The following is a 13,798-nucleotide window of genomic DNA, read 5'->3' on the forward strand; positions in this document are numbered from 1 at the left end:
CTCAAGAGGCGAGAGCTCTCTTCTTTCTCTGACCACCACACGCCTTCTGAGAGGGAATAAAATAAAACCTTTCCCCAATATCTCTTTTTGCCCAGTAGGAAAAGGCTGCCTTTACCTCAGCCCCCCCTCCCCCCCTCAGAATAAAGCCATCTTTCCTTCCCGCGCGCCACCAGCCTTTTCACTTCAGCGCTCCGTCGCGCGCTCACAGGAGTTAGCCGCGAGCAAGGAGGACGAGAAACTCTTCAGGGGCGCGCGCTCCCCGCCCCCTCCCTCTCCTTTGCGCGCTTGCACCTGAACATCGGATGCTCAGCCAATCGAGAGCGACCTTTCGCTCGCTAGCTCGCGCGCTAGCGCGCGCACCCCCCTTCCTGAAGGAGCTCGGGAAAAAAAAATTCAACCCATCCCTGTCTCGGCCGCGCCTTCCTCTCCTCCTTCGGACCTATCGAGAACGGGCTTCCCGGGCGCGCGCCCAGGAGCTCAGCCCGCCAGCCAATCAGGGGGCATCCTGACCGGGGCTCGTGCGCGAGCGAGCGCCAGCCACGCCCCCTCCTTCACCCTCCCTCGTTCCCCTTTCCCTCGGGGGCCGCACTTGGACTAGGCCTCGCAGCCTCGGCCTGGCGTAGCGGGTCGAGCCGGGCGATGACTACGAGGCCGGCGACGTTGCTGTTGGTGAGGCGGAACCCTCGCTAGGCGAGAGGAAGGAGAGGCAGCCGCTGTCCCTGCTGCCGCCATGCCGGCCAAAAGGAAACTGGTACCGCCGGCCCTCAACATCACCCCTACCATCGCTGAAGGACCCAGCCCCACTGGTGGGGAGGGCGACGGCTCTGAGTGAGTGGCGTGGGCAGGCGGGAGCCGAATGGCAGGGGGCTGGGGGAGCCATAAATAAAGTGGAACGTTTATTATAAACACTCATCGTGGATGCTGTTATTAATGTTGAAGTTATTAAGTTGTTGGCCACAGTCTCTTGATTATACATATTATACATATTAATATGAATGTCTCTTGTCTGTTAATATTAAACATCATTTGGATTAATTGTATTCGTACTGTTACAGTTGATGTTGTTCTTAGATTACTCACATTATATATCTTTTCGTTCATATTGTTGTTATTGCTTTCGAGGATCCATAATTAGTAATGTTTATTTTGGCTGTGTTACTGATATTCATATTGATACTATGGATAATATTGCTGCTCTCCTTAATATTGCCAATAGGGAGAGATGGGGCATGTGCTATTAGAAGAAGGGAAGAGAGCTTAAAGGAGGCTCTTGTTATCATGGAAAGCAAAGCAGCTGATAATGAATAACGATTCCAGATGTGTTGCCTTGAAAGTCTGTTAAAGTCGAAATAAGTAAAAGTCTTATGACACCTTGAAGTCCTGCAACATTTTATTCCAGTGTTCGCCTTTGTGAGCTAGAGCTCGCTTCTTCATATGCAGTGAGCCTTGTGTCTGAGGAAGTGAGATATATGCCGCAACATATATTTTGTTATGTTTCATTCTGTTCATTGGGGAGTTGAAGTTCTTTAAATTGTTCTTCTCTCCTCCACCTTAGTCCCACCTTAGCCCTGTGAGGTAGGTAATGTTGAGATAAAGTGACCAGCCCAAAATCACCTAGTAAGCTTCCATGACAGATTACCTGGCTCTCCCAGAGCATAGTGTGCTATTCTGCCTACTGCACCATGCTGAAGTTCTGGGGGGAATAGAAACTGTAAGTCTTCAAGGGTGCTGTGGTGTTTTATTTGTCTCAGTGTTCTTTGTGTTATTGGGATTGTCACATTAATATGGATATATCTGCTGCTGCTAATAAATGTTTGGATGTTTGAGGGTTTTGGAGGGAGGAAGACAGTGGAAATAATGAACCTGAAGCAAGAGGATGCTCTTGATAGTGAAGGCAGATGGGGAAGGAACTAGACATTTTAGAGAGGGGATATTGATGTATGGAATGGAGGGAGAGAGGTGTGTGGTGGGGATGAATTATATTAGACTCTTAAAAGTAGAGGTGTGTGCATATAAGGAATTCGAAGAAAAAGTTTAAAGAGAGCATTTATCAGTATTCATGTTAGAATTCTATTTAAAACATTGTTATGCCATTGTTCCACCCAACCAGGGTTCCCATCATTATGTTTTCATTATCATTATTAATACTGTTAGTCATTATTTAATATTTAGGATTGGAAGAAAGGTAAGGGATTGATGCTGGATTTGGGGAGGGATATGGGATTGCATCTAGACACTTGAAGAAGGAATGAGTATATGGAAGCAGGTGGAGGAAATGGGACAACAGAATGGGGTACAGAAATAAGTTCTAATGGTTTCCAAATTATTTTTGTTGTGGATGGGTATTACAGGTGTTTCTTACTGTAATATCAGTACCGCTATTTAAGGTGGGTGTTGATTACTTCTGGACTGAGATAGAGAGGGAAGGCCATGGGACAGAACCTATTAGTGCAGGAAGGGGATTAGTTAAAATAAACACCTGGAATAGGAGTGGAAACCTGAGTAGTTTACCAGCAAATGAATTTGGGTGGGAAATAATGGGGAGATTAAAGGCTTCTCTTGAGGGCAGGTTTTCTAAAGGAGGCTATATAAGGGATTGGGGGAGGAATACAGGAATCTGACAGGTTGGTGGAGGGTGTGCATGACAAAGTGTACTTTTGAGGAACAGCTAAGACTGGGAGACATCTGTTAATGGAATGAAATAGATGTCTATGGAGGGGGACGCATTAGACAGCCAAAACCCCCTGTGGACTAGGGAGGCTACCTGAGGAGACTTGTAAGAAAGGAGCAGGGGGAGTTATGTTACATGAGGGTTGGGCATGGGAAAAAGAAGGAAGCTAACAGCTTGGGGTGGCAAAAGCAAGTGTTATGTACAGAGGCATTTTTAAAATTTGCTTAGTCTATAGTTACAGTTTCAGAATTAAAAAACATACAGTTCTCATACAGCATAAGACATCCAATCAATGATGCAGTAAGTTTAGGATTATAGAGTGGGAACAATAGTGTGTGAATATAAACCCACAAGGAGTCAGTGAGGTGTATAGGGAAGAGCTGAATTAGGACTGGGAAACAAGACTACCTGGTGTTGGCTGTGGCTTGGAACTTTCAATCCATTTCTTCTTTTCCATTCCTCCTTTTCTGTATTTTTTGCTGAGGGGATTAATAATTCTAATGCATGTGTTGGCTTTCCACCCTGTGAGACTTCCCATGAAAGTTTGTGATTTTATAAGATAAAAATACTGTATTAAAAATAACGGCACACAGCAGCAGTCACAAAAATAGCACCTGGGATATTAATGGTGTTAAAAGCAATGGGATAAAAATTCTCAGCCACCACTTTTTGCTCTGCAAAATGAAATGGTACATGATGATGGCAAATGCTCTCAAGTTGCAGAAAATGACAGGTAGTTTGCCATTGCCTGTCTCTGCATAGCATCCCTGGACTTCTTTGGTGGTCTCCCATCCAAATATTGATCAGGGCTGACCGTGCATAGCTTCCAAGACCAAGCTAGCCTGGTTCATCCAGTCCGCAGCTGAAATTGTCCATAGTACCCTTTTTAAGACTGGATAGGGACCTACTCTGCAAGGTCTGTTACTGCCACAGGCACAATCCTGCTTACATTTTAAAGGTTTGAGGGATTTATTAAAATATTGTGCTTTCTCCCACCTGGTGACATTTTAACATGGGTTTAATTTCTGAAACGAGTGGGGAGTACATCAGAAACAGTGGATAGACTGCCATTTGCAAGAATTCTCGTATGGCTCTGGAGAGCATTGGCAAGAGAGAGCAGGGAACACAAGGGGACGGAGAACTTGGGGAAAGGTGGACATTCAAAGGATTATATGACTGAAGAGAATTTCTGGAACTTTTGAAGGCAGGGACTAAATTTTAGGGAGAAATTGAAATATATGTGGTAATATACTAAAAACCCATGCTGCTTTTAGTGATTTAACAACATACAGTGCATCGTTTGTAACCTAGGAGATAAAAATGTACTATCTGGCATATTTATGGAATTAAAGATATTAATGTGTCATAGAGAAAAATTGCAAATCTACCCAGGACTCGAGAGTTACAGTCTGACATTGCCTGACATACATTGGCACATGTATCTTAATTTTTGCCATCTGAGAGGTAGGGGAAAATAAGCTGAAGGTACTAAATAAATTCAGCAGTAAACAAAACAGAGTGTATTATGATTTGTACATAAATATTCAGATACAGTCGCAATGGGTAGGACTAGCAACTTGTTTGGATATTGAACTTTATGACATTGAAAAAAATGAATTCTGTTATAAGTTATTATTACACAGATTGTAGGGTATTAATTATTGACAAAATCGTTGAGCAACGTAAAATCTTAAAAATATTGTAAATATCTATGGTATACATATGAATTATGTAATGCTGTTCAGCTGCTTAAGTGGAAATCTCCACATTTTGAGTTAAATCTTGGCCTTCATTTCGCTCATTCTCAAAGAGGGGGGGAAATCAGTTTTTGCATTGTACCCACGCACGGTGCGTGGGAGTAGGCCAAGTAGGCAGCAGCCTTGGGCGTGATCTGGTCTAAGGGGTGCCACCAGGTGTCCCGTCTCCCCCACATGCAACATGTGTGCTCCTTGGAGCCTGCCTTCCCCAGTGGAAAGCAGGCTCCATGACGCTCACACGCTGCCAGGCTGCTTTCGCTTCCCCTGAGTCTGTACAGACCTGGGGAATGCAAAAGTGGGCAGCGCCTGCACAGCACACTCCTTAGAGCCTTGCAGGCTCCAAGGACTGCAGTGCTCAGGCACTGCCCCACCACTTTCTCATTCACCAGGTTTGTGCTACAGACCTGGGGAATGCAAAGGCAGCCGCCACCTGCCCTGGCCCACTCCTACCAACCCTAGGAAGGCTGAGTGGGGCAGTGGGGTGCTTCAGGAGTGGGTGCTCTTAGAGCCCGGCTCTAAGTGCACTCACTGCTGCCCTGACCCTGCTCAGCTTTCCCGAGATCCAGGAAGGCTGATCAGGACCATGGTGGCAGCAAGTACGCTTGGAGCTTGGCTCTGAATGTGCCTGCTGCTGTCTGGATGCTGCCCAGGCTTCCCGGGTCCCAGGAAGGCTGGGTGGGGTCAGGGGGGTGGTGCGGCATTGGGCGCGCTTGGAGCCAGGCTCTGAACACGTCTGCTGCAGCCATGAATGTGCTCAGCCCTCCTGGGACCGGGAAGGCTGAGCGAGGTCAGGGGGGCAGCAATGACAGCCAGTGTGCTCAGAGCCAATATCTGAGCAGCCCACTGCCACAGTTCCCCCCCACACACCCTACTGGAAGTCAGGGGTGGGGCTCTTCCTGGGGCAGCAGAACCCCCAGCGCCTGCACTAATTATATCAGACTTTTTCATCCTGTATAATTTGAGTGAGAAACTATCTTTATGGAAGAATTTTGGTGATTCTAAGAGAGAAAATATTTCATAGGAACATTTTTTTATCGATCCTCAATTTTCCAGTTTTTCTTTTAGAAAAAAATGGGGGGGGGGATTTGTCCAGAGAGAAAAAACATGCCCCACCCATTTTTCTCTTGGGCCATCACATCTCCACCAACGTGTATGGAGCTAGTTTAATAGCTAGGAGGATGTCGTCAGTGGGGTGAATGGAGCTGAGATGTTTAGGAGGAGCAAAGTCAGGAAGGGGATGAAAGAGGTGATTGTGTGGAACTGGGAGGCTGTCGATGGGGAGGTGGCATGGGCTAATCAGGAAAGAGTGAACAAGAGGCAAGGGATGGGATGATGGATCTGTCAAGCATCAGTATTTCGAATGACCAAGCAATTGTTTGATACAAAAACTCGTTTTATTGATAATCCATTACTTGCTCCAAGGTGCGATACCTTGGAAGTGATACAAAATTTCACACGGTATAGACTCTTAAAGGCTACTTCAAAGGCATTGGAAAAGATAGCTTTAAAGCATAACATGCAGATGTAAATTGCAACAAAGGTTCAAAGGGTACTATCAACTACCATTATGTTACTACAACTTCTCCCGGTTTCCAGACATTCCTGTTTTTCTGATAAGATGTATGGATGGGAACTGGTCGGGGGAGGCGCCTCGCTTCCAGCATCAACTTTGAAATGCAACTATGAGAGAGAAGAATTTAGAGGCAGAGAGGAAATGGCTTCCAGTCCATACATTGAGTCAATACCCAGAAATATCATGCTTGACATACTGCCCCCCCTAAGACTTTTTCCGGGGTTTATTCGGATTCAATTTGTAAAATTTCTTTAACTCTGCTGCTCGTACATTTGAAGCCTCCACCCATTCATCGTGGCTTGGTGGGAAATGTTTCTATCTGATTAAAAAATACAACACCCCTCTCTTTAACTTTGCATCTAAAATTTCTTTGACTTCATAGTGACTCTGACTCCCAATCTGGATAGGTTGTGGAGCTTGTGGTCGAGGGTGCCAAGAAGTAGCTCCAGGATCCCGTCGTAGTATACTGCAATGAAAAACAGGGTGGATTTTACTAAACATTTTTGGCAATTATAGTTCCACTGTTACTTTATTGATGACTCTCTTGATCTTGAACCGATCCAGGAATTTTTAGGCTAACTTCCTGGAAGGTTGAGACATAAGTAAGTTCTTAGTTGAAAGGAAAATGTTTCCCCCACTTTAAAGTCCCACACTGCATCATGACTTTTGTCATAATGTCTCGTGTAAGTGTCTTTAGCCGCTTCCAAGTTCTCTTGTGTTATTTTCCATACCTTTCCCAAATTCCCCCACCAATGTTCAAATGAAGAGGGTAATGGGGGGGTAGTTCCTCCCAGTAATAGTGGAAAGGGCTTCCCTTCATAACCATTTACCACCCTGAAAGGAGAAGTTTTGGTGGAGCTATGCACACTATTGTTATATCCATACTCCGCAAACGGTAACAGATCTACCCAGTTGGATTGTTGGTAATTTACGTAGCACCGTAAATACTGTTCTAGGAGCGCATTCACTCTTTCCGTTTGTCCGTCAGTCTGAGGGTGGTACGCGGAACTCAGACCCTGCTCCATACCTGTTAGTTTGCAAAATTCCCGCCAGAAGTTGGCAACGAACTGAGGCCCTCTGTCACTAATGACCTTGTCTGGGAATGAGTGTAGTTTAACCACATGCTGGAAAAATAAGTAGGCTAGCTTTTTTGCAGTAGGTAACTGGGCACATGGGATGAAGTGTGGCTATTTCGAAAAAGTGTCCACCACTATCAAAATCACTGTTTTTCCTTGTGATACTGGGAGTTCTACTATAAAGTCCATTGAGACCACTGACCATGGCCGGTCTGCAGTTTCCAGCGGTTGTAACAGTCCCAGGTGTTTTCCTCCTCTTTTCTTAGCCATTATGCACACTGGACAAGTGGCCACATAATTTGAAATGTCTTTTTTCATGGATGGCTACCAAAATTGTTGATTCACCAGATGTAAGGTCTTTACATAGCCAAAATGCCCAGAAAGTTTGCTACAGTGACAAAATTGTAATACCTCCTTCCGGAGGCTCTCTGGCGCATACAGTTTTCCTTCTCTGTACCAGAATCCTCCTTCTCCCTTAACGACCCCATCAGGTTTCTGATCTCCCTCCTTTTCAACTTCAGCAATCAGTCTCTCACCCCCCCCCACACACACACACTTCTCGATATTTTCTTTCTTAGCTTTAGACCTGGTAGTTACTGCTCCTACCAGATAATGGGGTGAGATAATAGAGTCAATAATTTCTTCCCATTGGATATTGTGTTGGGGAAGTCGAGACAAAGCATCTGCTAAAAAGTTTTTGGAACCCGGAATATGCTTTAAAGTAAAATCAAATTTGGTGAAAAATCCTGCCCATCAAATTTGTTTCTCAGCTTCCTGCGTCCTGTGAGAGCTTCCAAATTCTTATGATCTCTCCAAATCTCAAAAGGGACCCTGGCTCCCTCTAACCAGGACCTTCAGGTCTTTAATGCAAACGTCACAGCAAATGCCTCTTTAACGCACACGGACCAATTCCGTTGTTCCTGAGAGAATTTTTTAGAAATGTAGGCACAGGGTTTTAGCCTCCTCTCATCATCTGGTTGCATCAGAATGGCTCCCACAGTGACATCGGAAGCATCACATTCAACCACGAAAAGTCTTAACTCATTTGGGTGACTGAGAATGGGTTCACTAGTGAATAGGCTTTTCAGTTTATTAAATGCCTCTTGACATTTGGCTGTCCACTCTAATTTCGCCCCTGGTCTCTTTGCTTCCGGGCCTTTCCCTTTTGTTTTGAGGAGGTCCGTCAGGGGCAGCGCAAAGCCCTGAATGAAATTACGGTAAAAATTTGCGAAACCGAGAAATGATTGGAGCTGTCTACATGTCCTCGAGGGTTCCCAATCTAGCACTGCTTGAATTTTGGCAGGGTCCATGGCTAACCCTTTCCCGGATACTCTATATCCTAGGTAGTCAGGTTCCGTTTTGTGAAACTCACACTTGGACAACTTAGTTTACAGTTTATGTTCGTACAGAGTACTTAGAACTTCCCTCACTAACTTTACATGAGATTGTAAATCCTTTGAATAAATAATTATGTCATCCAGGTACACCACGACCCCTTTATATAAGTACTTACGTAGTACTTCATTTATAAAATTCATAAAAACTCCTGGAGCCCCTTGTAATCCAAACGGCATGACTAGGTAACAAACTGTCCCATGAGATTATTGAAGGCGATTTTCCATTCATCTCCCTCTTTTATGCGCACTCTGAAGTAAGCATCCCGTAAATCTAGTTTGGTAAAGATTTTCCCTTCAGACACCGTACTCAGAAGGTCTTTGATTAGAGGTATGGGATAGACATTTGAGGTAGAAATTCCATTAATCCCTCGAAAGTCCGTGCAAAGCCGGAGCCCACCATCCTTCTTCTTTCTGAATAGTACTGAGGCTGCATGGGGGGGGGGGGGGGTGGCCGGTCAGATGAATCCTCTTTTTAAATTTTTGTCTAAAAATGTGCATAATCCAGCCTTTTCTGCCCATCCCATGGAGTAAAGTTTAGCTTTAGGGAGCTCTTGCCCTGGAATCAGTTCTATGGCACAGTCAGTGTCCCGATGGGGAGGAAGTTCGTTTGCTTCCTCTTCACTAAACACCCTTTTCAAGTCTTTGTACTCCTTGGGGATGGAGCATACTTCTTCTATCGTTAAGCACAATCTCTCATTCCTAGGGGGTGGGTCAGAACCCCAAGCTTTATCCCACTGGTGGTGTTCACATTTTTTATCAGTAAAGTCTATGGTCTGGTCTCCCCATTTAATGTTTGGTTCATGGTTCGCCAACCACCCCACTCCTAGTACCACGTCAATGGATGCGGATGGAGCTATCACAAAGAGTTCTATGTCCCAGTGGTTTTCTATGCCCACCAGCACTGCTTGAGTTTGGTCAACACATGGTTCCCCTTTCATTACTGTCCCGTCCATCTGCTTGAATTGTATGGGTTGTGGTAAGGGGATCTTGGGGAGACCCAAGGCTTCCACTAACTTGGGCATAATTATTTCTCTTGTGCCCCCTGAATCAATTAGGGCCCGAACATGGACAAACCGCTTTAGTCTTGAATTTAACAAAGCCAATGGGACAAAAAACAAAGATCCAGTTATTCTCACCCTTAATGGTGCCGTTAATTCCACGACCTGCTGCTCGGCACCTCTCAGTGCAGGTCGTTCCTGTTTCCCACCGGCTCATCTTCCCAGGACATCTCACTTAACTCATCTATGATGATGGTTTCTTCATCCATGGAAGTAGCGGCTACAGTACTCCCTTTCGCTGATTCTTTAGGGCGACTTGCAATCTCTTTTGACATCGGTGCGCTGGGCTTCGGAGTAAGGGGGGCCCTCAAGGTCACTCTGGGCAGTTAGCGGCCAGATGGTTCAGGTCCCCACATCAGAAGCAGCGTCGCAGGGAGGCTGGTTTATTGGCTTCCCCCGTGGGGTTAACTTTTTTCTCCTCTGGCTTTGCTCCTGACCAAGACTCACATCCTCCCTTGCTCACTTGCTGCTGTTGGTGTTGCAGTGCCACTCTTTTAATGTTGGTCTCTACTTCACCGGCTAGCTGCACCCATCCCAGCAGCGTGGTGGGACGGGCTTGTTGTAGAGCTCAATCCAACACACTCACATTCAGGCCCCTCTGGAACGGCTCGATTTTCATCAACTCATTCCACCCCCAGACTTTGGCCGTATTTGCCTGAAATTTGGCTGCATACTCACGCACCGATTTCGACCCCTGCTGCATGTCTCGCAGTGCTGTCAGCTCTTGAGTTTCATGGAGCGGGTCCTCGTACTGCGTGAGTAAGGCTTGAAGGAAGGCAGCTACCATGTCCAACTCGGGGCTTTGGGTCTCGTACAGGCTCATGTACCATCGTTTGGTGGCCCCCTTCAGCTTTGACCCCAAGTAGTCTACTCGGCTGAATTCATCTGGGAAGGTGTTTCCCCAATAGTGTATGTAGCTATTGGCTTGGATGGAGAAGTATTCGGGGTCACCATCGAAGGTAGCATCCAATTCTCTCCCCCAGCCATAGTCTCGTGGGATAGGGAGTGGCGGCAGCTGCTGTTGTCTCGCCAGCGGGGGTATTGGGGCTTCCCTTGGATCTGCGGGCCACAGCCCCCTTTCGAGCTGCCTCCTCATCTCTTGCGCCATGAAGGTGGCATTGGCCTGTATTTCATCCCTCAAACCCCTTACCATCTCGGCCATCTCATTTCTCACCCTGTGGAGTATTCCCCGGTCATCGGGTTCTGGCTCTTCTCCTTCCCCTTCGGGGCATGGTTGCTCAGGAACCTCATCTTCCTCCTCCTCCTCAGGTCGAGGTTCCTCTCGCTCCCTGCCACCACCGGCTCGTGTGCCTTCTTGCCCGCTCTCCCCAATCATCACCCTATGGGAATGTCATGTTAGGATGGCCTCCCTCCGAGCTGGTGCCTCCTCCATTAGGGTGGTGGAAGTTCGCGGTTCCCAACTTCAGGGGGGGGGGTGATGAGGAATTGTTGAATATACAGAGGAGACCCTCGCCCCATAACTCTACGGGCGTCTAGATATGCCACGGAGGGGTCCGCACCGTAGCTTCTTCCTCTCCGCTTTCACCTCGTCTCCTCTCCGGGGAAGTAGGAAATTCACTGTTATCTGGAGTTCTTTCCGCCACGCGGTTAGAAAGTTGCCAGTTCAGTTAAATTCCTAATAGGATCACTTCCAAAATGTCAAGCATCGGTATTTCGAATAACCAATCAATTGTTTGATATCATTTTATTGATAATCCAGTACTTGCTCCAAGGTGCGATACCTTGGAAGTGATACAAAATTTCACATGGTATAGACTCGTAAAGGCTACTTCAAAGGCACTGGAAAAGATAGCTTCAAAGCATAACATGCAGATGTAAATTGCAACAAAGGTTCAAAGGGTACTATCAACTACCATTATGTTACTACAACTTCTCCCGGTTCCCAGACATTCCTGTTTTTCTGATAAGATGTATGGATGGGAACTGGTCGGGGGAGGCGCCTTGCTTCCAGCATCGTTACTTGCATATTCTAAATCTTCTATCAAGAGGTGAGAAAGGAAGGGAAGTGGGGGGGAGAATAAGCTTTGAAATGCAACTATGAGAGAGAAGAATTTAGAGGCAGAGAGGAAATGGCTTCCAGTCCATACATGGATTAAATACCAAGAAATACAATGCTTGACAGGATCCTAAGAGCTTCAGGAGGAACCAGTTGAAGACAAGGGACGATACTGTAGGCTTGTGAGAGTGGAAGTCTAATGGGAGTGAGCGTGAAGAAAGAGCCTTGGAAGCGGTGCTGGATGTCTTTGAGATATTGTTTTGCAGGGAATCAAATGTGGGTCTGGAAGAGGGATTAATGTACACCAGGAGTTCAACAGGAAATCCAGGAAATTGAGAGCTGTTGGTTGGCAGGGTGCACTTTGGCTCTGCGTATACCCTAAAAAGCAGTGAGAGTAACCTAGCAACATGTTTTGGTCCTTCATGGGATTGCAAGGAGAGAATCTGTAGTTTCTGTTTTCAGAGGGTAGGGTTTGGTGTTACTTATCTCTTCTTTTGACCTCTGTTAAGCACACCATTAAACACAGGCTGCCTCGTTCACACACCTGGCTCAAAGATACTTCCTAGGAGCCAGCATGGGATAGTTAAGAGCCAAACATGTACAGAATGGGTAGTGTGTTGATAGAAACAATAAGGGGCAAAGCAGGGATCCGTGGAAGACCAATGGTTCTTTCCTCTGCTTTTCTTCAGAGCGCATCTCGTTGACCTCCAAAAGAAACTGGAAGAGCTGGAGCTGGATGAGCAACAGAAGAAACGGCTGGAAGCTTTTCTCACTCAGAAAGCCAAAGTTGGAGAGCTTAAAGATGATGACTTTGAGAGGATTTCGGAGCTGGGTGCTGGCAATGGCGGGGTGGTCACCAAAGTACAGCACAAACCCTCAGGACTAATCATGGCACGGAAGGTGAGGTGTGGGGAGAAGGGAGATTTCTCTTCTAACATATGAAACAATTGCTCTGGGGTGCCATCAGCAAGACAGAGCTGCCAAGTGACAAGACAGACCTGCCAAACAAGGAGATAAGCCAGTACAGTAAACCTGTAAATTCATGAGTGCTCTGTGTCATTTGTGCAGCAGCATGGCAGAGTTCTGTGGCACTTTCGGGGCGGTTTTGCTGGAGTCCTAGAGTTTTCCCATGTAAGCTTCTCCAGAACAAATGTTTTACAGAGGCTTACATGGATAGCAACCCTATTGGTCTTTAAGGTGCCGTGCTGTCATTCTGGTGCAGGAGGCTATCATGGCTAATTTGGAATGCAGTGTAATTGATTTAAATTTGCTGTTTAGTGTGGAAGAGGGCCAGGCAGGACTTTCAATACCTCAAGCTCCTCAGAAGCTCACCTCAAAATGTTACTAGAAATCACTGTGGTGGGCCAAACAAAATGGTGTGGCAGCATGCTTTTATTTGGCGCGAGTGTCAGGGTTACTTCCCCTGCCCTAATTCCCCCCACCCCGTTTGTGGTGTTCTTCAATTCAGCTGCCATCATGCTGTCTACTTTACAGTGTTCAGAAATCAAGACTGCATCTAGAAGGTCTTAATTCCTGTGTTTCTTGTGTGAAAATGTAAAGTGATGGTAGCTCAGGCTTTTCTCTAGTCTGCCACTCCCCCTGTCCTTTACATTGCCCCCAAATTATACAACTTCCTCTGTTGCTTAGCAAGGTGGCTTTGAGCAGTCTTTTCCCAGAACTGCAGTGCTGTGATGTGAAAAGTCACAGTTGCTGCTATTTGCTCTTTCATAGAACTAATAAAGGTCCCAAAGCCATCAGGGGGACTGGTGGACTTTACACAGAGGCTGTCTAGACCCCAAGGTAGAAATTAGGCTTGCACACCTTGTGATTGTCTGAGACCCAAGTGTGATATGAGTATTGTTGCTACAGATGACACATGTGAGAAATAAGCTCTGTGATGCACGCTTGAAATTTTCCTGGCCATCTCTTGTGCTCTTCTAGTCTTGTCTCTGTAAATGGTGGCCATTGGAAGGGAAAAGAGTGAAGGTGAGAGCAAGGCCTGCCAGGGGCACCATCCTGCCTTTCTCCTGCTTCTCATGTCAGGTTCTCTTACAAGGGAGACTGGTTGGGTGTTTCCTTTCCTTTGGGAATATGGAGTGAAGATTGGTCTGTTTTGCATGTAGCACCCAAAGCATACTTGTCTGATGTCAGGCCTTGGACTTCTCTCTGAGAACCTTCTAGTAAACAGCATTCTGAGACCTTCTGAGCAGCTTGCTCCATTGCCCAGCTCAGCCTTGCAGACGTCCAAG

General features: G+C 46.2%; 1 protein-coding gene across 1 annotated transcript in view; it reads left to right on the plus strand.

Annotated features, from left to right (window-relative positions):
- Positions 1-525: 525 nt before the first annotated feature.
- MAP2K2 (mitogen-activated protein kinase kinase 2) overlaps positions 526-13,798 on the plus strand; it is a 32,687-nt gene continuing 19,414 nt past the window's right edge. The window contains exons 1-2 of the mRNA XM_060232615.1: positions 526-828; positions 12,239-12,449. Of these exons, the coding sequence (XP_060088598.1) occupies positions 731-828; positions 12,239-12,449 (309 nt within the window). The 5' untranslated portion in view covers positions 526-730. The remainder of the gene's footprint in view (positions 829-12,238; positions 12,450-13,798) is intronic.

This window comes from Heteronotia binoei, chromosome 2, assembly GCF_032191835.1.
Source record: "Heteronotia binoei isolate CCM8104 ecotype False Entrance Well chromosome 2, APGP_CSIRO_Hbin_v1, whole genome shotgun sequence".
Classification (NCBI taxonomy): Eukaryota; Metazoa; Chordata; class Lepidosauria; order Squamata; family Gekkonidae; genus Heteronotia; species Heteronotia binoei.